This window comes from Sceloporus occidentalis, unplaced genomic scaffold, assembly GCF_023333645.1.
Source record: "Sceloporus occidentalis isolate IW3139 unplaced genomic scaffold, rSceOcc1.0.p SCAF_538, whole genome shotgun sequence".
In the NCBI taxonomy this organism is placed as follows: Eukaryota; Metazoa; Chordata; class Lepidosauria; order Squamata; family Phrynosomatidae; genus Sceloporus; species Sceloporus occidentalis.
This window is the reverse complement of record NW_028317518.1, coordinates 89,910-114,171: the sequence shown is the minus strand read 5'-3', so window position 1 is coordinate 114,171 and position 24,262 is coordinate 89,910. Positions and strand designations below refer to the sequence as shown.

The 24,262-nt window shown below is 43.0% G+C and overlaps 1 protein-coding gene across 1 annotated transcript; it reads left to right on the top strand.

Annotated features, from left to right (window-relative positions):
- Positions 1 to 4: 4 nt before the first annotated feature.
- LOC149271190 (alpha-N-acetylgalactosaminide alpha-2,6-sialyltransferase 2-like) lies at positions 5 to 3,755 on the top strand (the record flags this gene model as incomplete). The annotated part of the gene is made up of 7 exons (XM_089507558.1): positions 5 to 176; positions 479 to 644; positions 735 to 873; positions 1,078 to 1,181; positions 1,505 to 1,588; positions 2,616 to 2,715; positions 3,585 to 3,755. Coding segments are annotated over 7 exons (936 nt in total), but the record flags the coding sequence as incomplete, so codon positions are not given.
- Between the last annotated feature and the right edge of the window lie 20,507 nt (positions 3,756 to 24,262).

Genomic DNA, 24,262 nt, shown 5'->3' with positions numbered 1-24,262 from the left:
TTCTTCTCAGACGTGTCCAAATCGCACACGGGATAAGCTGAAGAACTCGGACTTCAAGGATATTTACATGGAGACCATTCCGGTTTTACAATGGAAGCAGCATGCGACAGAAGCAGAGTATCGAAGACTCCAGAGATACAACGGGGCCTTCGGCTGGATGGGAGTCACTTGGCACAGTGAGTTCCTAGTTGGTTCCTCAGAGATTGAGGCTACTAGTAATCAATGGCCAGAATCAAAGATGGAATATGCTTTGATTTCTATTCTTTCTAAAGCATCCATGGAAATCTTTCTTCCTTTTTTAAAATAAAATCAATAAATCTAATTTTTATAGTTAAAAGTGCCATGATGCAATTTTGAAAGGCCATGAGGTCACCCTGAGTTAGAAGAAGGTTTATTTTCATGTTACAGAAGATTCCATTGCTATGGAAAGGCTTATTTGGACCATGGGTAATAAAATGACTTGTCTTGGTCCTTTTAGTTGTGAATCAGACCTTAAACCTACTGAACGCCTCAAACAGTGGCTACTTGTTTAATGACAAGAAGAAGGATGGCACCTGCGTGCGTTGTGCCGTGGTAGGGAATGGTGGGATCCTGAATGGATCTGGTATGGGAGAAGAGATTGACGCACACGACTATGTGTTCAGGTAGGAACATAACAACAATGGTCCTAGTGGGAGGACACCACAGGCTCTCTTCTTCTCCCCATTAATTGTTTTTCTTTTCTCCTTTTGCAGGGTTAATGGAGCCATTACAAAGGGTTTTGAGAAAGATGTTGGAAACCGAACTTCATTCTTCTTCTTTTCAACAAACACAATGATGAATTCATTCAATAGCTACCGGGGACACGGGTTCAAGAAAGCCCCACGTTCTGAGGTACAGGAGCCAGAGGTCTCAGTCTGTAGCCCAAAAGCTATGTTACATTTGTGTGACATTTGGACAGCTGCAGACTAAATACGCATCTTGAGAGGTGTAGTCCAAACACACGTTGGATATGGACACAGCGGTGTCATTGACTCTGGTCTGGTCGACACACATTATCTCAGACAAGATCTTAAAACTCTCTTCTCCTCCCCGTAGGAAACTCGTTACCTCCTTTTACCAGACCACGATAGAGACTATCTTCTGGTGTGGGCTGCGCTCACAAACAGCGTCATCGACAGAGGAAGAGACAAGTCGAAAAAGTGAGACCTAATTTGCCATCTCTTATAATAAATGCCAGGCAACAAATCTGAGTAGAATTAAGGAGCCAGAGAGGAACAATCTGAGAATTTTACCAGATTTATGTTTGAAGCCAGATTGAGATGGACCTACAGAGGACAACTCAAAGAGTTTTGTGCCATCAGTTAAACTTTAGGAGCCACGGCCAACGGGCTCTGGCTTTTGTACAGCCCTGCTATCATTCTCCATATGTTAGCGTGTTCTCTAACATTCCTACATAGATTTAGTTGAATTACTATTATTGACTTGACGTTATAATTCTTCTCACCTTTCCTTCTGTCCGCAGTCCAAAAAACTATTTTGGTGAGAACCTTACAATGGAACACTTTAACATCCTGCACCCTGACTTTATGCGCTACTTGAGAAACAGGTGAGTCCCTCGCATCTGTCACTTTTCATCCTACCTGGGCCAACCACGTGGTGTCAGCGCCAGCGTGTGGCTGCCGGCTGGGTTGAAAAACGTCTCGTCATTTGGCGGCCACCAACCTTAAAGTGCCAGGGCCACCCAGTGGCCCCCAGTCCAGCCCTGAAGACAGGGGTTGGTGAAGCAAACATAGTTTTCTTTACTGGTCCTTGAAAAGAATACAACGAGTTTTCCTGCCCCATTAAACATATTAAAGGCAGTAGATGAAGTGAAGTGCAAGCTTATTGGGCAAGTGAGACTCTACAAACCTAGAAGATATATAAAAAATATCCCTATATGGAGGACATTATTCATTCCTATCATAACGCAGTGCAATGCGTTCAGCGAGCTTCTATCGCAAGAATTAGCAGAATTCCAGTAACGTGCCTGAACAAACATGCGGCCTCCAGAGGCATTATTAACCCTTACAATCTGGTCTGCACACGTCAGTGCTCCAGGGCTTCAAACAGGCCAGGAATTCTGTGCATCTCTGCCAGAAACAATCTATTTTGGCGAACTCGTGTTCATTTTCGGGGAAAAAAACTTTCTTCACATTCAACAAAAATTGTCCGTCTCCATCTTTTGTTTGGACGAAATTCATTCAACATTCGTACGAAAACAAATGCGCCAGCCTAGTATGAAGATGATGGAGAAATAATGCTGGGTGGGCATGGAGATGATGAGAGGTCGTGTTAGGGGGCATGAAGATGTAGGTGGATGATTATGATGCAGTATGGGGTAATGATGGTAAGGGATGGCGGTTGGGGGATAAGGATTGTGGTGGGGCTGTAAATAAATGAGGATGTGGAGGCTATGATGATGGTCAAGGGCAGCTCCACACTTACACATACATACACACTAACACCTTACACATACACACTCTAACACTATATATGTACGATTCATACACGCACAATCTAACACCTTATAAATAGGGGCCTTTAGAGCTGTAACGTCTTCTTTCCTTCTGAACCTTCATTTTGTCTTTATCCAGGTTTCTTTGGGCTCCAATTTTAAACACAAAAAGTCGTGATATCTATCGTCCTTCCACGGGAGCTGCAATGCTGCTGGCTGCTGTGCACACCTGTGACCAGGTGAGGGCAGTAATCATGCCTAGACTTTTTTAAAAAGGCTTGTATCTCCGATAAAAAGCCCGCCCCCGAGGAGAATTAATACAGCCCCAGAGGTCTTGTAATCACCAGATTCATGTAGCCTCAGGGTTAAACCTGGAGAGTTTTCAGCCGGGGTAGTAATATGTTGCTATGGGTATGTAACCTGTGCAGCTCCAGCTAATGTGGACTATGACCTACAATAATCAGCTGAGAAGACAGCTGGGGCACCATAGGCGGTCAACGGGTTTTACCCTGTTTTAGGTCAACAGCGGGCATGATTTAGAAACAAGTTTAGAAAACCCTCCACTTGAAAGGCTTTGATGTAATACAAAACATTAGTGCATACCCACAATGCCCAAAGTGGGGCTGACCCAGAGCTTCCATATAGAGCAGCCAGCAATCTCAGGGCTGTACGGTCTGTGGCTGCCACCTAGTGGTAGTTTTTGGTAAAGGCCTTGAAGAGCATCAAATGTGTTTCAGTATTTCTTAAAAGAGATTCAGAGACATTATTTATATGCTTGTTTGTATAATATATGTATATAATATATAACTGATATTAATGTGAAAATGAATGCCCATGACACTCCCTTATTAAAACTATCCGTATACAATCCATGCATCTAGATGTAACAAGCAAATAGAGGTCCCCGGTTCTTTTGGAACTGGTGATATGTAAATGCTTAAAGCGAAACACAGTTCATCATAACGAAATAAAATAATTAAACCATATAGCATGCACTTTTTATTTAGCGTTAACCCTTTTAAGTTACGTTTATGGTCACAGAGTGCCTGGGCCACAGTAACCTGTCTTAAATTTCCCCTTTGAGACGTCTTTTTCTTTTTTCCGTTAGGTCAATGCTTACGGGTTCATGACACCAAACTACGGAAAGTTCTCGGACCATTACTTTGATACCAAACACAAAAAGGTTGTGTTCTACTCGAACCACAGTTTCCGGAAGGAGATGGAACTCTGGCAGAAACTGCACAAAGCCGGGGTGATTAAGCTGTACATGAGGGACTGAGGCACTAAGGCACCGGCGCTGGTGAAAATCGCAGGTCATCAGCCTGAAACTCCTATCAACTCCAGGGGCTTGGGGTACAAAAAGTGCCTCTGCAAACATACCCCATGCCTCAAGTCTTTTGCCACAAGGTTTTATTTAAAAAACAAAACAAAAAGAACTGGCCAAAGGATGTTTTATATGTATTTTTAAGGAGCAATAATGGATTAAACCACCAATAAAAGCAGAGATTGCTCTGCGGTGGTGAAGTTGCGCATGCTGATGAGATAGAACTCAGTATTCCAATTACGGTATAAAAACCCACAAGTGGAGGCGCTATGGAGCTGCGGAATTTAGCGCACCAATAATAAATTTAAAACCGACCAATCGGAGCAGGGATCGGTCTGCTAGGGTAGCGTTGTGCATGCTTAAAGTTAATATAAGTCTATGTCAATCACTTTAAGAGACGCTAAATGTTTTTAATGACTTGTATATGTAATCGCTGTCGGTAATATTATGCCAAAAAGCTGGTCTTTTTATGGGGTAATCAGCACGGGTAAATTGTACACATTGTAAGTATTTTTTATTTTTATTTTTATTTATAATATACACGGCACTTTGCACTAATGGAAAGAGGGCTATTATCGCTAATTGATGTGATTTTAATTAACGGGGCAATTGGGGACAATCAGTAGCCATGACATTGGATTCTATCCATGCTTTTACATTCATATTGATGTGCACCATGTCATATTAAGGTGCTGTCCCACCCATAGTCCTGCTGAATGGAATCCTGGAAAATATGGGCTCGTTCATATATTTTGTCGAGGAACGCTTAAATGTCATGTGACACAAGAACCTCAAACCGAATAAGCGTCTGTAAATATTTGTGTGTTTTTGTCCAATTAAATCGTCCTAGAAAAATAATACAATGATAGATCTGCTAAGGTTCATTTGCTGAACACACTAGAGCGCAATGAATGATTTGTCTAAGTGGAACAGCACCTTTAAAGCTCTTTTAAACCATCACTCTAGAGACCGTTCCATAGGGATTCTAAGGTCCTTGACTGTTATGATTTATTCTATAAAATGACAGCAAAAAAGGGAAATTTCACTTCTTCCAACACGCCTCCCCCCATAATTCTGCCCTTTTTGCAACAGACAAATCTATGGCACCGCGGCATGTGTTCACTCCAAAAGGTCAGGCTTCTAACATGCTTTAAGGTCTGATATTAGGAGGAAACCTGAATATTCTGTCACATTGTATCTGGTTGAAACTCTAACATTTGTTGCGCTCTAAAATATCTATTTCCAAATACTTTTTCAACCCTGGGGTTTAATGTGAATACTTTTATTTATTTGCAATAAAAATGTTTATAAATTTGCACAGATTTGTACAATATTTCAAGGGTAACAAGCGTGTGATCCGCCATCGATGGGGATCATTTCAGTAAATAATTACCTATAGATTTCTATTAAAAAATTAGTTTTATCTCCAAAAAAGAAAAATCCTACACCTGATAGATTATGAGATAAATCCTATTTTGTTAAATGCCTTTTGAGACATTCCCTACCCCTTCTTAAATTAGGCTTCAATAAATTAAGCCTGGCAATTTATTTGGTTTAGCGAAATCTATATTCTAAATTTTACTTTTTTTTATTCTTTTGTATGCAGATTAAGTAAGGAATTTTCCTCTATTCTCTGTGTCTTTATTTTATATATATATATATATATATATATATATATATAAATATAATATCATATACTATATATATTGTCAGGACTCAGGCGATCAGGTCGGGTAGGAGCCCATGCGCAGGGGATACTTGGGGTTCAGTATGTAACCCACAGTGCATGATTATGCAAACAAAGACACCACAAGCAGAATTCCAGGTAATGCAGTGTATTTTATGTATAACAGGACCAGCAAATAAGGGTAATACAGTCAAAGCAAGAAACCGGACGTATGGCAAAATAAATACCGGTAATAAGTCTTTTGACAGGGAGCCCACTTGGAAGGGCACACAGCCCACTTGGAAGGATACAATAGCAGGGAGTCCACTTGGAAGGACACAATAGCAGTGAGTCCACTTGGAAGGGCACACAGCCCACTTGGAAGGACACAATAGCAGGGAACCAGGAATAGTACAGGTGCAGAGCCAAAGCAGGAAGGTCCATAGACTTCAATACAAAGGGCCTGACTGAAGGGGCAGGGCAGATTCATAAAGGCAGGGTAATCCAGGTAACGAGGCCCAGCTGGATGTAGACTAGGGCTCAACCCAGGTAACAAGGCACACCTGAGTTCTGAGTGCTCCAGAGGGCGGAGGGTGGCCACTAGTGGTCGCAGATGTAAACACCACAGGTATAAAAAAGCCATGGTTCAGGCAATGAAAAATTGGTTCCTGACATATATATAATGTTAACAAAAGGGTTACTTTTTAAAATTAACATTCATTTATTCACTTTATTATTATTATTAAAAAAAATAATGAAAAAAATCTACCAGCCACTCCAAATATGCAGCACCAAACCACCAGATTATATAAAATACTGTAAAATACTGTACAAAATAAATCAATAAATTAACATTTTGTGTCTAGATGCTTCTGATACTAACCATTTTTCTAACTATAGACAAGTTTAGAAATTCCTGTAACAAGTAAGGGAATGAGGCAGACAAGAAAAGAAAATAAGTACTTTTCATATGCTTAACACCAGGCGGGCTACTAATATCCCCTGCTGGCTTGGTGAATCTTGGTGGTATCTTCCAGGTCTTGCTATAGAGATGCGACTAAGCATTCCATAAGATCTAAAGCCGGGCGGAGACAATAGTTTGAGCTCTATGGGGTCTTTCTTATTGAAGAACCCATGAAAGTTGGCATCAACTCCAACAAAACATTAGATGCCCCTTGCTTTGTCAAGAAGAACCTTGGGTAATGCAACGATGGAACTAGTTATTCCGATTGAAACATTTTTGGGGTTCACTGCTGAAAAATACAGACCTTCTTCACAGCTTGATGGATAACAATTTGAGAGAATAACCCTACGATACACCCCCTTAATCAGAAGACCCGAGAAAGACTTAAAACATTAGAAGAATAAAAATGGAAATTGTATGAAGGGACATAGAAAACGACCAACGGTCTGTTATTTCTGCTATCACTTATGCTGGAAGGCTGCTCCACTTATCTACCACCCTCTTAGTAACGTAAAACTTTCTTGCATTACATCTAAGCCTCTGACCCTCTAGTTTTAGATTATGGCAGATTTCCCCTTCTCTTGAATTAAACGTCCCTCCTGTACCTTGGTAAATCCCTTTATATATTTAAACGTTTCTATCACCTCCCCTCGCTCTCCTCTTTCCTCCAAGCCGGACACGGTCTCTGGGTGTAGGAAGAGGAGCACTTCGCCGAGTGGATGGCTGCAGCAGCCTATGGGTCCTCAGCGAGGACTGTCCCTGAATCACATTACCCCTGTAAATTACCCCACACCTTCAAATGCCCCGTCCGGGCTCTATGGCGAGACGCCCATCCTTGACCACACCAGTCCAGAACACTTTATAAATCTATTCTTACATTCTATATATTAATTAATATTTCATAAATATGTTTCAGTCTCAACCTAAATACAGACGCCTGTCTAGTCTCCTCTTCGCTCCTCAGATAAAGCAGAATTCTCGTGGAGCAGGAGTCGGATTAGCGGGTCACGGGATTAGACGGGAATCAATGTGGTGGAACACATATCACCAGCTAATATGGAACGTTTACCGGGTCTGTGGCACAGAGCGGCTGTCAGACATGCGCAGGATTACGCTCATCAGACCACACGCTAACACGCGGTCACTTCAGGTCATCTAAAAAAACAGGATTACTTATTCTGTGCTTATATCTGCCTTAAACCGGGGGTATCTATCCTCTGATGTCTGTGTATTAGGAGGAGGGGAGAGGTAGGTGTCCTGATGTCTGTGTATTAGGAGGAGGGGAGAGGTAGGTGTCCTGATGTCTGTGTATTAGGAGGGGAGAGGTAGGTGTCTTGATGTCTGTGTATTAGGAGGAGGGGAGAGGTAGGTGTCCTGATGTCTGTGTATTAGGAGGGGTGAGAGGTAGGTGTCCTGATGTCTGTGTATTAGGAGGGGTGAGAGGTAGGTGTCCTGATGTCTGTGTATTAGGAGGAGGGGAGAGGTAGGTGTCCTGATGTCTGTGTATTAGGAGGAGGGGAGAGGTAGGTGTCCTGTAGTCTGTGTATTAGGAGGAGGGGAGAGGTAGGTGTCCTGATGTCTGTGTATTAGGAGGAGGGGAGAGGTAGGTGTCCTGATGTCTGTGTATTAGGAGGAGGGGAGAGGTAGGTGTCCTGATGTCTGTGTATTAGGAGGAGGGGAGAGGTAGGTGTTCTGATGTCTGTGTATTAGGAGGAGGGGAGAGGTAGGTGTCCTGATGTCTGTGTATTAGGAGGAGGGGAGAGGTAGGTGTCCTGATGTCTGTGTATTAGGAGGAGGGGAGAGGTAGGTGTCCTGATGTCTGTGTATTAGGAGGAGGGGAGAGGTAGGTGTTCTGATGTCTGTGTATTAGGAGGAGGGGAGAGGTAGGTGTCCTGATGTCTGTGTATTAGGAGGAGGGGAGAGGTAGGTGTCCTGATGTCTGTGTATTAGGAGGAGGGGAGAGGTAGGTGTCCTGATGTCTGTGTATTAGGAGGAGGGGAGAGGTAGGTGACCTGTTGTCTGTGTATTAGGAGGAGGGGAGAGGTGGGTGTCCTGATGTCTGTGTATTAGGAGGAGGGGAGAGGTAGGTGTCCTGATGTCTGTGTATTAGGAGGGGTGAGAGGTAGGTGTCCTGATGTCTGTGTATTAGGAGGGGTGAGAGGTAGGTGTCCTGATGTCTGTGTATTAGGAGGAGGGGAGAGGTAGGTGTCCTGATGTCTGTGTATTAGGAGGAGGGGAGAGGTAGGTGTCCTGATGTCTGTGTATTAGGAGGGGTGAGAGGTAGGTGTCCTGATGTCTGTGTATTAGGAGGGGTGAGAGGTAGGTGTCCTGATGTCTGTGTATTAGGAGGGGTGAGAGGTAGGTGTCCTGATGTCTGTGTATTAGGAGGAGGGGAGAGGTGGGTGTCCTGATGTCTGTGTATTAGGAGGAGGGGAGAGGTAGGTGACCTGATGTCTGTGTATTAGGAGGAGGGGAGAGGTGGGTGTCCTGATGTCTGTGTATTAGGAGGAGGGGAGAGGTAGGTGTCCTGATGTCTGTGTATTAGGAGGAGGGGAGAGGTGGGTGTCCTGATGTCTGTGTATTAGGAGGAGGGGAGAGGTAGGTGACCTGATGTCTGTGTATTAGGAGGAGGGGAGAGGTGGGTGTCCTGATGTCTGTGTATTAGGAGGGGAGAGGTAGGTGTCTTGATGTCTGTGTATTAGGAGGAGGGGAGAGGTAGGTGTCCTGATGTCTGTGTATTAGGAGGGGTGAGAGGTAGGTGTCCTGATGTCTGTGTATTAGGAGGGGTGAGAGGTAGGTGTCCTGATGTCTGTGTATTAGGAGGAGGGGAGAGGTAGGTGTCCTGATGTCTGTGTATTAGGAGGAGGGGAGAGGTAGGTGTCCTGTAGTCTGTGTATTAGGAGGAGGGGAGAGGTAGGTGTCCTGATGTCTGTGTATTAGGAGGAGGGGAGAGGTAGGTGTTCTGATGTCTGTGTATTAGGAGGAGGGGAGAGGTAGGTGTCCTGATGTCTGTGTATTAGGAGGAGGGGAGAGGTAGGTGTTCTGATGTCTGTGTATTAGGAGGAGGGGAGAGGTAGGTGTCCTGATGTCTGTGTATTAGGAGGAGGGGAGAGGTAGGTGTCCTGATGTCTGTGTATTAGGAGGAGGGGAGAGGTAGGTGTCCTGATGTCTGTGTATTAGGAGGAGGGGAGAGGTAGGTGTTCTGATGTCTGTGTATTAGGAGGAGGGGAGAGGTAGGTGTCCTGATGTCTGTGTATTAGGAGGAGGGGAGAGGTAGGTGTCCTGATGTCTGTGTATTAGGAGGAGGGGAGAGGTAGGTGTCCTGATGTCTGTGTATTAGGAGGAGGGGATAGGTAGGTGACCTGTTGTCTGTGTATTAGGAGGAGGGGAGAGGTGGGTGTCCTGATGTCTGTGTATTAGGAGGAGGGGAGAGGTAGGTGTCCTGATGTCTGTGTATTAGGAGGGGTGAGAGGTAGGTGTCCTGATGTCTGTGTATTAGGAGGGGTGAGAGGTAGGTGTCCTGATGTCTGTGTATTAGGAGGAGGGGAGAGGTAGGTGTCCTGATGTCTGTGTATTAGGAGGAGGGGAGAGGTAGGTGTCCTGATGTCTGTGTATTAGGAGGGGTGAGAGGTAGGTGTCCTGATGTCTGTGTATTAGGAGGGGTGAGAGGTAGGTGTCCTGATGTCTGTGTATTAGGAGGGGTGAGAGGTAGGTGTCCTGATGTCTGTGTATTAGGAGGAGGGGAGAGGTAAGTGTCCTGATGTCTGTGTATTAGGAGGAGGGGAGAGGTAGGTGTCCTGATGTCTGTGTATTAGGAGGAGGGGAGAGGTGGGTGTCCTGATGTCTGTGTATTAGGAGGAGGGGAGAGGTAGGTGACCTGATGTCTGTGTATTAGGAGGAGGGGAGAGGTGGGTGTCCTGATGTCTGTGTATTAGGAGGAGGGGAGAGGTAGGTGACCTGATGTCTGTGTATTAGGAGGAGGGGAGAGGTGGGTGTCCTGATGTCTGTGTATTAGGAGGAGGGGAGAGGTAGGTGACCTGATGTCTGTGTATTAGGAGGAGGGGAGAGGTAGGTGTCCTGATGTCTGTGTATTAGGAGGGGTGAGAGGAAGGTGTCATCTGTAACACGAGTCAAAAGGGGCCGCATTGGATCTACACTCGTTAATAATACCCCGTTGTGGCGATACGGAAGGAATAGGGTGGTGGTGGGGGGGTGGTTAGTGGATGTTCTCGGGAATATATATTTTCGGGGGGGGGGTTGCTGTTATGGAGTAAGTGAGCACGGATGATATTTTCCTGTTCCTCGCGTGTTTTTGCATCACTGCTGTCACAAAGTGAACAGGAGGAGGGCTGAGTCACACAAAATTGTGACTAATCCTGCTATGTAGGACATGCATTTCAATGGAGCGATGGGGGGACTTTCTATTTCTATGAATTTAACTCTTTCCTTATTGAAACTTCCTTGCATTACATCTAAGCCTCTGACCCTCTAGTTTTAGATTATGGTCTCTTCTTCAAACATTTCTCCTCCTTTGGAATAAACTTCCCTCCTGTACTTAACCCCTTTAATTATTTAGATGTCTCTATCCATCCATCCATCCTCTCCCTTCCAAGCTGTACCTATTGCAGTCCCTTAGTCTTTCCGTGGCTTTGAAGGTTAATTTCTGAAACATGCATCTCCTATTGGATAAGAAGGCAAATCAACAACTCAGAGGTCTTTTGCTGAGTAGGTGTCAGGCAGAGCTTGTGTGCGTCAGGAGGAGCCCTGAGCCTGCGGTGCGCTGCTCGCCCTGTAGGTGTCAGTAGAGAGCGCTGTGTGCAGTATAGGGGGAAAGAGGAATTAGGTAGGTGTGTATGTATAGATCAGGGACTAGTCAGCCAGCACTGGAATAGCTCCTTTTCTCTTTGCTTCTCCCAAATATTCTGCACGCTCTTAAAACTCCATGCATGTGACCCTCAGTGTGGGTTCTGGTCCTCTGCCTGCAAGAGCTTCATTGTTTTGGTGCAGGAGGGCTAAAGGTACCTGATTTTGGTCCCCCTGCAAGAAGATGAGAAGCAAGTGATAGCTGCTGCACCCCTGAGCCTCAAGTGCCCACCTTCTACTGACCCCTTTCCAGCTCCTGAGCATTCTACTTTCTGTTTACCCCCCAATGCCTGCCTGGCTATGGGTAGGATTCTGGCTTTCATCATGTATTCCCTGTTCAAACCCAGCCTTGCTTTTAGCTCCCACTTCGGTAAGTTGCACTCCCTCATATAATTCCTTTCTCTTTTTTTGTTTTGTTTTTGTATTGGTTTCATTTGCAGTGGAATTTTGGTTTTGCTTTAACCCATCCCTCCAGTTATCCTGGAGACAGATCCCAGACTCTCCTCCCTCTCTTTCTGCATACCCCTCCCCTCTGCGGATTGATTGTGAGGTTGGGGAGAGGAGGTCTGGATGGAGAGTGTTGATACCTGCAGCCCTGGCTCTGTTTATTTCTTGGGGTGATTGAAATCCAGATGCTGCTGCTGCTTCTCCTTGGTGCTTTGGGGATTCTAGAGCTGGATGATGAAGCTGAGATGCTGAGTGTTCTCCAGGGTGCATCATATTTATATATTCCATGCAAGAGTTACATTGTATCACAGTCAAATGCAGGATGGATGGATGGACCAACTAGCACCAAGGTAACACTCACTCCTTTATTCTACAATTCCACATGCAAATATCTTCAAGATCTGCCTATGACATCATTATTATCAGTCTTGTTTCTCCATAAACACAAAGGGGGGGGTTGATATGCACCCCCTTTGTATCTCTATCACCCCCTACTATAATCATGCATCTATATTTGTAGCTGATAAATATAGAAAGGAACAGAGTTGGGGGTGGATTGGGTTCTGCTGCTCGGTGCGCTGATAGGATAACGTTTGAAGTGACTCAATCTGTAGCTGAGGACATACTGATTACTACTGAGTGTGTAAGCATCAAAATATCCGGGGCTATGGGCATGGTTGGCATAAGAACATTATAGTGATTTTCTGACGTACCCAATAACTGTGTATTTATAGGCTGGCTATAGTGTTGCAAATAAACAACAGGCCATGGTACCACGAAGCTTGCAATCTAAAATAACGGGGAGGTTAAAACAAGCACCAGTGATGACGATGAAGGTGCCATCCAGAAAGCCAACCTTTAAGCTTCACGCGATTAGAGAAAATAAGACTATTTTCTTAATTCTGATTATTTTGGATGGGGAAATCTCTGCTCAGTTTCCACTAGTGTGACTCGAATGCCAATTTGTGTATTTTGGGAAACGTGGCAATCAGTGCCCTGCGGCATCACGTATATAAGTGAAATATGAACGTTTCATATACTAACTTGACGCTGATTATTGTAGGAAGAGCCCACGTAGGCTTAGCCAAAATATGAAAATACAACACAGATCACGACGTATAGGAAAGTTAAATGCATAGAAATTGTGTTGGTTTCATAGATTTTTAGTCAAATCACTAAAGCCCTTCTTCGGAGGGCTATTCCTAATTTGGGACCCAAAATCGCGTGGTCCCTTTTCCTCCCCGATGCCCCTCTTTTCTAGGAGCTCAGATTGTTTTCTGGGTGTGAGGGGATCGCAGGGTTCTACAGCATTAAAAGTAACAATAATGTGTTTATAAACAGTAGAAACTAAGTGTGTTTATAAATTAAATCGTGTACACAAAATACGTTGTTTGTCTAAAGGAATAAACAACTCTTAGTCGGTGACAATGTCACTTAAAAAGTTTTGGTAAAGCCCCACCCCTAGCTGCACCCCTAGCCCCACCCCCTATAACAAATATGCCCCTCTTTGGCTTTTGGAAAGGTTTGAGGGTACGGTAAAGACTAACACAACCATGTGTCCATCGGAGTCACTCCGTAATGTGTTTACTGGCCAAACAATTGGCTTTTCGTGGGAAGACGAGCCTCCAGGAGATGGAGAAGAGATGTACCACCGTGGGGAACCTTCTCGATGGCTTCAGAATCCGGCCCTTCTGGTCGGAGAAGGTCCATTTATGCCCTTGTTACCTCGACACGCCTGGTTGTTTTGCTCGACACCTTCGTGTGCGAATGTAACAGCGTCTCGCGGACCTCTCTCCGGATAAACATCCGCCCTGGAAGCGTCTCCTGTACCCTTCTATTTATAGGCGCTTGTAATGAAGGAAGCAGGGTGGGTTACGGGGCATTTCCTAAACCCGGACGTGCTTTCCATGTCTCAGGAATAACGATGCGAGAGCCGCAAGCCCAAAGCATGATTAATGGATCCGTGTTGTTATGCACACACATCAGCACGTACATACCGGCACGCTGAAAGCGCCTTCATTGAATTATGACACGGTAATTAAATAACGGCACAATTTGGTAGCATAGCCTGCCACGGGGCAGAATGTCTGTGCCCTTTTGGATGGGGGCAAATTGCCCCAATTGCTAACCTGCAACCTGCTGTTCAATGGGCCAGTTGGAAAGATTAGTGATCCCTGTATTTAACCCCTTGGAGGTGAATGCCTTGCCGGCAAAGCCTTCGTAGGATCTCTTGTCCTGCATGTCCTTATGAGGCAGAGCGCCAGCCTATGATGTCATGACCAGATGTTTTGCTCATAGTACATGCTGCACAAGGAAGCAGCTCTACTCAACTTCTCCCCTTGGTCGTGCCAAAGTCAGCATGAGTACACTTTTGACGGCATGTTGTAGGGTTAGAGACGGTACATCTGCCATCGTAGCGGAAAGAAACTTATTTAGACACATTTTTTATATTTTAACAATGTTCTGTTGGCCGCTGCTTTGCTTATTCAGTCCAATCGACATAATAACAAAAGTTATTCAAAATAAAGAAAAAAGCATGATAAATATTCTGTATCATATCTTCTATCTTATTTTTTTTTTCTTGTTTTTTTTTTAAACCTGCCTATATTGAGCCAGACCACAACATCATACCAAATTCATTGAGCTCTTTGCCAATCGATAGTTATTATTGGTTAATCTGTCGCTGTTATAGGATCCTATGGTATAGACATTAGGTGCGCTTTAATACTTATGGATGTAAACAGCATTACATGGGTTTGTTTAATGTGTATTTCTGTAAAAATACAGGATTTGGGATCTACTTTAAGTCCCAAAGGCTTTGGGCGTTTTCTATACTTTTTCACCTTTCATGATTTATTTAAACACATCCGACTCCTCGCTGGAAGTGCTGCTCTGATGTTTAGTCCTGGTCATAGACATCTCTACTTCCTATTACATACATGTGGTCCTATGGTAAGGGCATTGGTCAAGAAGGGGTTACTATAAGAGAATAGCGTTAGTAGTTTTACATCAAGTGAAAAAAGATGACTAATTTGGCTTTGGGCATAACATTTTGTATATGCGGGGGCTTGGGGCAAATTGGGACTTCGTATCCATAATCAGATTATTATTTAACCCTTCCTTCTCACAGTATAGGGAGTAACAAGTCACAAAACAGTGGCCCCATTGGCCCCTTGTCTCTGACATATGCACTGGCACACATATACACACAGTTACACAAACTTACAAAGTCATCCTCGCACACATACACATGCTTATACTTACACTAACATCCACTTACTCATACTCACTCTCACACATACACATTTACGCTAACACATACTCCCTCTCTCAGACACTTACACATCTACATTCATGCTCACACACATACACTTTATGCTATCACACGCTTACACATACACATTCATGCTCACACACAGAAACGCTTACACATGTACATTTATGCTCACACACATTTACACATCCATGTTAAAACACACACTTATACATACATTCTCATTCTAAATTACATACTTTCTCTCTTACCCTCCCACTCCCTCCATCCATCCGGCTGCCCCACACTGTGCAAGCAGCCTTGTTTTTACCGTGGGGGCCACGTAACCTTGCGTTATGTGACCCCCGAGGTGTTCCTGCTTCCCCGGGCCGGTCTAAAAATTGCCCACAAACTGCCAGTCCAACCTGGACCGACCTGTTCCAGGTCAGACCTGCCATATGTGAACAATTTTGGAATGGCACGGAGGGCATTTGCCCCCCCCCCAAGCGAGCCCACCCCTGGTGACCGCCGTTTTTCTGCCTGCATTATGAGACGCAGGCTGCCTCTTACAAGGTCCTTTGACTTTATTGCTTTACTGGAAGGAAGTGAGAAACATTTCCGTCTTTTCCTCTCTGCATTTTCCACTTGTTCTAAGTCTCTTCTCACACACAACCTTTCCGCTTTATATAGCTGGAGACAGCCGGTTTTAGGTGGTTGGTGGGGGGAGGGGGGTCTTCATGGCGGAGACACAGCAAAAAAAAAAAAAGTAACTGGAAAACAAACAGTTACTATGATAGAATCATTTGAACAATTTTACACAGAACTCACAGCACAACTGGCAGGTTTCTATTAACCTGCCAATTCTGGAAGTTATGTATGATGAACTATTTGGAACATTCCAGTAGTTGCTATGGTGACTGCACCACTTTCACCACTTTGCACCAGAAATGATATTTCCATATAATCTTTTTGTATTTTTTTTTTTAATTAATAATTTTTATTATTATGCTAGCCAGGCTCACTGGAGATAAAAGACCTAGCAATGGGACCAGGCCCATGACTGGCCATCTGACCCACTGGACAAATGCCTAGTGGGCCAGTGGCCAATGGGGCTGCATGGCTACTGATACTGCCACTGCCGAGGCAGATCGGGTCCTCCGGCGTAAGGTCACCGGCTGGATATGCGGAGTCCCAACCATGTCCAACCATCAGCCTGTATGTACACCGATCAGCCATAAGATTATGACCACCTGCCTAATTTTGTGTGGGTGCCCCTTTTGACCTTTCGAGGCACGGACTCCACTTGACCTCTGAAGGTGAGCCGTGGGACCCGGCACCGAGACGTTATTACCAGATCCTTTAAGTCCTGTAGGTTGCGAGGTGTGGCCTCCATGGAACCATTGATGTCTGTCTATAGCGTGTCTCTTACTAAAGAGACGTCACACGCATCACCCTACAAAATACCAGATTTAGGACTTTTAGAAGATAAGCAAATAAATCATTGAAAGGTGAACACAGAACTCTGCGTTAGTTTTAATAAGGTTTAAAAGCCTTGCTGGGTAGGAGAAAAGGGCTTTTTCTGTCTACATCCTTACAAGAAATAATAAAGCCCCAGAGAGCTGCTTCTTACATTAGCTGGAAGTTCTGGGATTTCAGGAAACGGCCGCTACATTTAATAAAAATATATCTCGAGCGGCTGTTCTCAGAATCCCCTGCGATGTGGTTTAAAAAGCTATAGCTTCATGCATATATAAAATAATATATATAATATACCAGCATATAATATAGAGTGCGCCATTGCTGCGATTCTAGGTATTGTTTCATTTAGTGTGCAGATATTTTAGATCAGGGAAATTGAGGTTTGTGGCAAAAAGTGGCATAGCTAGAAGAAAAAAATTCATATTTTTTTTGAGGAGCAGTAACCTCAAAAAGGAAGACTAAGTTAATGGGGTGAAATAATCATGCAGATCCTGAGAATAGGAAATGAAGCGACACTCTAGCAGCATATTTTTGACAAATGCGTGGAGAGATTCTCCTGCATTCCCCCGTATGCATTCAGCATATCCACCTACAGGGTTTGTGGCTCTGCCGGCCAGGGGATCACCGGACGTTTGGTTACACGTTTTAGGGAAAGAATCAAAGAAACCTAGCTTTCTGCTCTAGAAATGTACTATTTACGGATGCCGGTTTAGAGGCATAGATTGTTTGAGATGTTACTATCCTCTAACTCTACATATTTCCATTGTAAATGCTAGCGGTTGCCAATCCGACGGGCGCTTAACTGCCCGCTACTTCTCGGCAGCGTCTAATCTCAGCTGGCTGCCCCCCGCTAGCGGATACATTTCCTAGCGGACGTCCCCTGGTGCTCGGCATAAATTATGCAGGTAGTACAGGTGTTCTGGAGAAGAGACGGGTCTCTCACAGCTGTCCCCGTACAATACCCGGCGTGATGATCAGAGTTCTCCACTAATCCTAGAGGGAACAGTCTTACCTCTAAGACTGATAAATTATGCCTTTAGTAGAATCCAGACTCCACGATGCACTTAAATCACCGGCGCTTATCTCTTACAAGGCGTCTGAGACCCAAATTCCCAGTGAAGGTCCACTTAACGTGACCTTTGAAGAAGACAACCATAAACTAATCAGGGTGTCTCAAGTAGACCACCTACCATTTCCATTAACAGGTTATACCATAGATCATCATCCCAAATATTGAAACATTCTATAGAATTCCACAATAGTTCAGAATTCAATAAATATCTCAAATTCCAGAGATTTGTTTGGCTGATAACAAGTATCATTATTATCATTATTATTATTATTATCATTATTATTATTATTTTTAATTGTTTTATAAAGCACCATCATATTCCGCAGCGCTGTACAATGGGAGTAGGATCCATCACTTGAAATATTTAATTCTTTCCAAGTCTAGGATAATATAGTTAGCCAAATAATGAAACCTCAAAGGGTTAACCCCGCACTTGCCGCATAATAACTGCTTGGAATCTATGTCCCGCTTTTCTAATTTAAAATGGAATTAATATTTAATCTAGTGACTACAAGGCAGTGTATCACTGCCGTTATCATATTAATCCCCTTTATCTTCCGGTACACAGGGGCCCGGAGAGCCGGTCCCCCCCCCCCCATACTATGCAGAAGTCTCCTATATAGAGCCAGTTATGAGTTAACCCTCCGTGAGCCGGAAGGAACTTGAAAATACTGTACTGGAAAATATCTGTCCATGGTGCTGAATTCAGAACCTGTTTGCAAGCTATAGGGAAACATGGCTTATGATTTCTATAGGTGGAAAAACCAAGTTCGGTTCCCGAAATCCTCTGTTTATTTCAGGTTTTTCCACGTCTTGCCATAAAACTGTTTCTCCAGGATTCTTTTTCCAGTATTACTTCTCCTCTGGCTAGGATTGCAGATCGGTCATTACTGGGGCATATGTGCTATTTTGATTTCCAGGATACCAGATCTCTAAGGTTTAACCCATAATCCGCCAGATAAAGTTATGCATTATGGAGAATGGCCATCACTGGACTCCTCAGATCTTAAAACTGGCTTATTTAGAAATCTGAGGCCATTTTCCTGCTTCCTAAAAGGACTTCTATATATGTCTTCCTGGCTCATTCACTCGTTCATTCATACATTCATTCATTCCCTGTGGTCTTCCATATGGAACACAACCCCCGTTCCTATGAACACACCATAAATTGCTGCGTCAGATGGAAAAAGGGGTAAAAGCAGGCAAGAATACTGTAATTGCCTCCATATTCCTCTGCCTTTGGAGTCAGTTTTGCTGACCTGGTGCTACCTTTAACCATTCACTAGACTCTCACATGTAAGGTGACAATCGCCACTTGTCTGGGGATAGTGTGAAATTCGGTAAAGAATGGACCTCTTCCTTTCTAAGGTCCGGTACACAGAGTGTGTTTCTGCGCATACATTTCCATTCTCATAAATCCCACGCGTCTGAGAGATTCTTATTCACTTGTCTCCGTCCTGCTCCTATTCTCTCTGGTTTATCAATGCTTCCTTTCTTCTTCTGCTCTCTTATAATTACGCTGCTTGTTCGCGGCGGTATAATGGTAATGCAGCAGCTGCAGCGTGGCCCCCCTCTTCACTATAACGTGCAGATGAGAAAAGATACTGATTAGGGGTCACAAAGGATGCTCAGATAAATTGTGATGACTGCGTCACCCAGAGGATCAGAAAATAAGGATGTATATTAGTTTTCGGCTGAGCGTAGAGCAGTGTGCAGCCATGCAGGCAATGTGGCCAAAGCCCCAGGGTATTATTTAAATTCATGTAATATGCGCAGAATATGTCTTGAGTTAGAGATACCTGAGTATTCTTTCTGTTCCTATATCTTAAAACTCATTCTGGTTAAAAGACACCTCGACACCAAATTTACCCACATGCTTTCTAGGTAGGCCATAAAAAGAACAAAGCTGCAAGTGTTTTGGGGTACGGGGGTAGCCCAGAGACTCCAATCGCTCCAAGGCAGCTACAGTGCTTGCTTTGTCTGGAGAAAAGAAAGAACTGGATAAATATCAAACTTTCGATATTTCTGACATTTGTTATATTATTGGCCAAAGTCCAAAAGTGCAAAATATATCCTGATAAGCATCTTTACAAAATGCATATTGCAGGGTTCCATTTACAGCAAGTATATAATATGCAGGAGCTATCCAAGGGTTAGTGCCATGGGTACTAACACGCAAACTCGCTCTAATACCCACTCACTTTAACACTCTACACTAACCATATGCTCACCCCTGACACTCACACCTAACACCGACACTCACGCTAATACCATACGCAAACTTAAACACACATCAAATACTAATACACACCATTATGCTGATGCACATACACTAACACCCGCTCACCCACACACTCTTACACCATACAGTAGCATGTACATACACATGCTAACAGCATACTCTCATACACAACTGCTTATAGCATACCCTAACACGCATTCACTCTAAGAGCATACTTACATACATACTCACACACACACTCCCTCAAACACCATACATTTCCGGTGGGCCTGGGGCCGACATTTTCTCACACTCCTCTGATCTGCCGTTGGGTTATCTGGCCGTCGGCCGGACTTACATCATCTGGTGGTCGCTGGCCTTAACGTGCCAGGGGCGCTCTGTCTTCACCAGTCCGGTCCTGCCGATACTCCATATTATTTAGGAGGTCTTAAGATGAGCGCAAGCGGATCAATTAGTAGAGCAGCCATTAAAACGGATCAATCTGTGCTCAGGGCATGGTTTGGGGCCGGTATATAAAAGGAAATGATGAGATATGCTAAAAATCTGTTCTCTGAAGGGTCTGGTGCGTTGGTCCTGATCATCCAGGGGGATCGGAATGTCATCCCATTACACATAGATCCATGTGCTGATATATCCCATGCCTCGCCAAAAGCTCAGGACATGAGTATCTGAAATTGATTAGGGATTTATTATTATTATTATTCGGTCCATTATTTTATATCAGCCCCTCGGTGACTTTCTAACCCATTTACGAAGCGGAATTTGTACGCAGGAAAGCTAAGGATCCATGAAGTCTGATTACTGAAAAAAACCTTAGGAATATGATGGAAGAAGGTAATTGATTGCATTAAGCTGTTAACCACCATTACAATAACCTTCTGTTCCCTCCCTGGGGGTTTAATTCCCATGTAGTGAGGGGTTGTTCGGATGACACACTGTATCGCTTTTCATCATAAATCTCCGTCTTTCTTCCTTTCCCATTGAGGCAGCCAGATGAGACCTGAGCGCTTGTCCTTGGATGGTTCAGACTGTGGGCTGAGGTTATGAATACAGAAAATCAGAGAAACCCCTTTGGGTGGGAATATATTCTTATGGGTTCTTCTTGTTGAGTTCCTTCATTTCATTGTTGAGCTTAAAAATGGTCTACTCGTTCCATAATGACACTCTGATATTTGAGATAAGGATTTCTCAATATATCAGGAAATGGGGTTGGTTAGATTAGTAATAGTTCCAAATACTGATCCTAGAAGTCAGCATCATAGAAGGATGCGCTTGTAGTTTGGAGAACATAGCTGGTGGTCTACCTACTGGTCACCCCAGGCTTAGCTCCTTTGGTGAAGGTCCAGGGTCGGATTTTTTTCTGGGTGAAATTGTAGCAAATTTAAAAAAACAAAAAACAAGAACAAACTCATCAAAATGAACCATAAGTGGAACCATTTGGATTTCAAGTTGACCTATAAAATGTGATTACACTTTATTGTACTTTTGAAGTCATTGAGGATCCCAAAGAGTCCTGGTATTCTTTGGGATTTTAATAATAAATGTTTGAATATGACATAAATAATGGATTATGTATAAAGAGGCTTGGCTCGGAATTTATTTTGTGACCTAACAGAACATATAGAAAATAAATATTAAGTAATTCTGTGAATAATAATCCTTATACGGAATGAGGTCCCCTTGTGGTGAATTGGTGTAACTACATCGCTTTCTCTGCTATTAAATGATAGTTTTTGATAGGAGCTTAATTTATTTTTATAATAATTCACATTTATTTTTTTAAATACAAGAAAATCTTAAAGACATAAACAAGCAAAAGCCGTAAATCTAAAAGTACAAGATTATCTAATCTGATAAAGTTTCTAAAAACGTATTATCATGTGGAAGCACTTTTCGTGGAATGTCACATAGGAACAGAAGTACAGTAAAAAGCTTTTACGAGATTCTTAGAAACAATTTAGATTTAGATACCAAAATATAAAAAAAACCCACCAAGAATCACATATTTAACGTTGTGTCTTCATTCCATTATAAATAATTTATATATACGTAAAACTATAAATCAGACAATGTGGTAGCATTGCACAAAGGGGAACATGATTTGTAGTTTTGTATGCAGGGGTAGATCATGGTAAAACATTTTCCATGTCTTTCTTCTGGTTTTCCCTTAACCATACTTCCCAACAGTCCTGTTTTTTAGCTGCTCCACTGTCCTGCTTTTGTGTGTAGCGAGGAACGACTGTCTGATCTCCCACAACCAACCTGGGGAGCTCTATAATCAATGGAGGCCTATATACTAAATAAGCCCATGTAATACTGTTTACAAATTAAAACAATCTATACATGGTATATACATGTTTTGTTTTAATGTATATACCATAGAACCAGCCATCTTAATGTCCTAATGTCAGGATCAGTATTATTATTCCTCCCCATTATCTCTTCCCCTTTTGTAACGTTACCGTTCCCAATTTTTTTTACATTTGTTCCATGAGTGTATGAATAATGATGGCAGGTGGGCCGCGCCTGTCCGGCCGTCTGTCTGAGTATCTGTGTGCAATGTTACGGTACCTTTAAGCTAGTAACGCGCAGAAATGGATCTCTAGGCTCGGTGCTATTAAGGATCTGTTGCGGGCTTTTGGGCTTAAAACTGAAAGCATTGCTTGAATATTAATGAAAACCGTCAAGGCTCAGTATCACTGAGAGGCTTCACTGTGTTACAGCCACTGAGAGGACACTTAACTGGGACCCTGAACAAATTAACCCCTTCGTCGCTGGGAGATTTTATACACAAGCCCATTAAATCGACGCAGAGATCCATTTTGGTTTTGGCATTTACTTTGAGACCCAAATTCCACTATCCCCCTTTCCTCCCCTGATTCCCCCTTTCCTCCCCTGATGTCCCCCTTTCCTCCCCTGGTGTCCCCCTTTCCTCCCCTGATGTCCCTCTTTCCTCCTCTAAATCCCCTCTTTCCTCCCCTGATGTCCCTCTCTCCTCCTCTAAAGCCCCTCTTTCCTCCCCTGATTCCCCCTTTCCTCCCCTGATGTCCCCCTTTCCTCCCCTGGTGTCCCCCTTTCCTCCCCTGATGTCCCTCTTTCCTCCCCTGATGTCCCTCTTTCCTCCTCTAAATCCCCTCTTTCCTCCCCTGATGTCCCTCTCTCCTCCTCTAAAGCCCCTCTTTCCTCCCCTGATGCCCCTCTTTTGTAGGAGCTCAGAACGTTTGCTGGGTATGAGGGGATCAGAGGGTTCTACAGCCCTAAAAGTAACAATAATGTGTTAAACAACAGCTAATGGGTTTATAAATTAAATCTGTAAATGGACGTAAATTATATAAATCACAGAAAGCTAGATTTAGAATTATTCACTAATCTAGTACATTGAGACAAAAAAAGTATTAGAACTGGACAAATGCCATTTCTCCAGGTGGTTTTCACAGATATTTCGTCAGTTGGCTGGTGATGAAGAATAGTTCTGACTGCATCTAATGCGCCCCAAGCTGGCTTAAAAATAGTCCCATCACCTAAAAAACCACTCGCGTTAAATCAAGAGAACAAGAAAAGTGTTCACGTTGTGTGTTTTTTTATGTGTTTAGACTTAAAAAAATGTTTACCTTATACGTTTTAACCCGAAATTGATAAAAAACAAATTACTAAGATTAAAAGACCAGAAAAGAGAATTCAGATAGAGCTTCTATAATGGGGATATATCATCAAAATATCTTAAAACCGCTTAAATATATTAAGATAAGGGCTTCTTTTTATTGAGACTAATAAATAGGTGTTGGCTGGACTATAATTCCCATGACTCTTAATAAGTCTTTGCTTTCCAAAGGTTGACTTAAGAAGGACAGTATTATAATAGAATGAAATTAGGGATATAACTATATATATATATATATATATATATATATATATATATATATATATATATATATATATATATATATATATATATATATATATTACAGATCAGTGAGGATCTTCTGTTAGCCCCCATGGTAAACCTGGCCTGTAAGGTTTCGATTGCTGTCATTTAGTTAAGAAATTGTCACTGTCCTAAGAAATAGGGGCACTTGCTGCTAAATAGTTGTGCAGAATAAAACACCTGAGTGTTACCAGGAAGACAACTGTCAATGTACTTTGAATTCTGAAAACATAAGTGGACTTGAAAAATCATAAAAATGCAAAGCCATAAAGTGAGGTTTAGCTGTGGTTCTACAAGAACAATTAAAATTCAAGATTAACTAAAAAAACAGAAAAAAGTGTAATGTTCTACATGCTAAAAAAGCTTTAAATGTATATTTTTGTATGGCGGCACCCCTTGCCATCCTTCAGCCATGGAAATGAATGTGCCTGGACCTTTAAAATTGTATTTCATGTCCTTCATGTGTTTTCGCACAAGAAGCTGTAGCTATAATTGGTTCGATAAGTGCATCAATCAATGTTCTCTAAGAAGGATAACTGTTTTCTATGTTT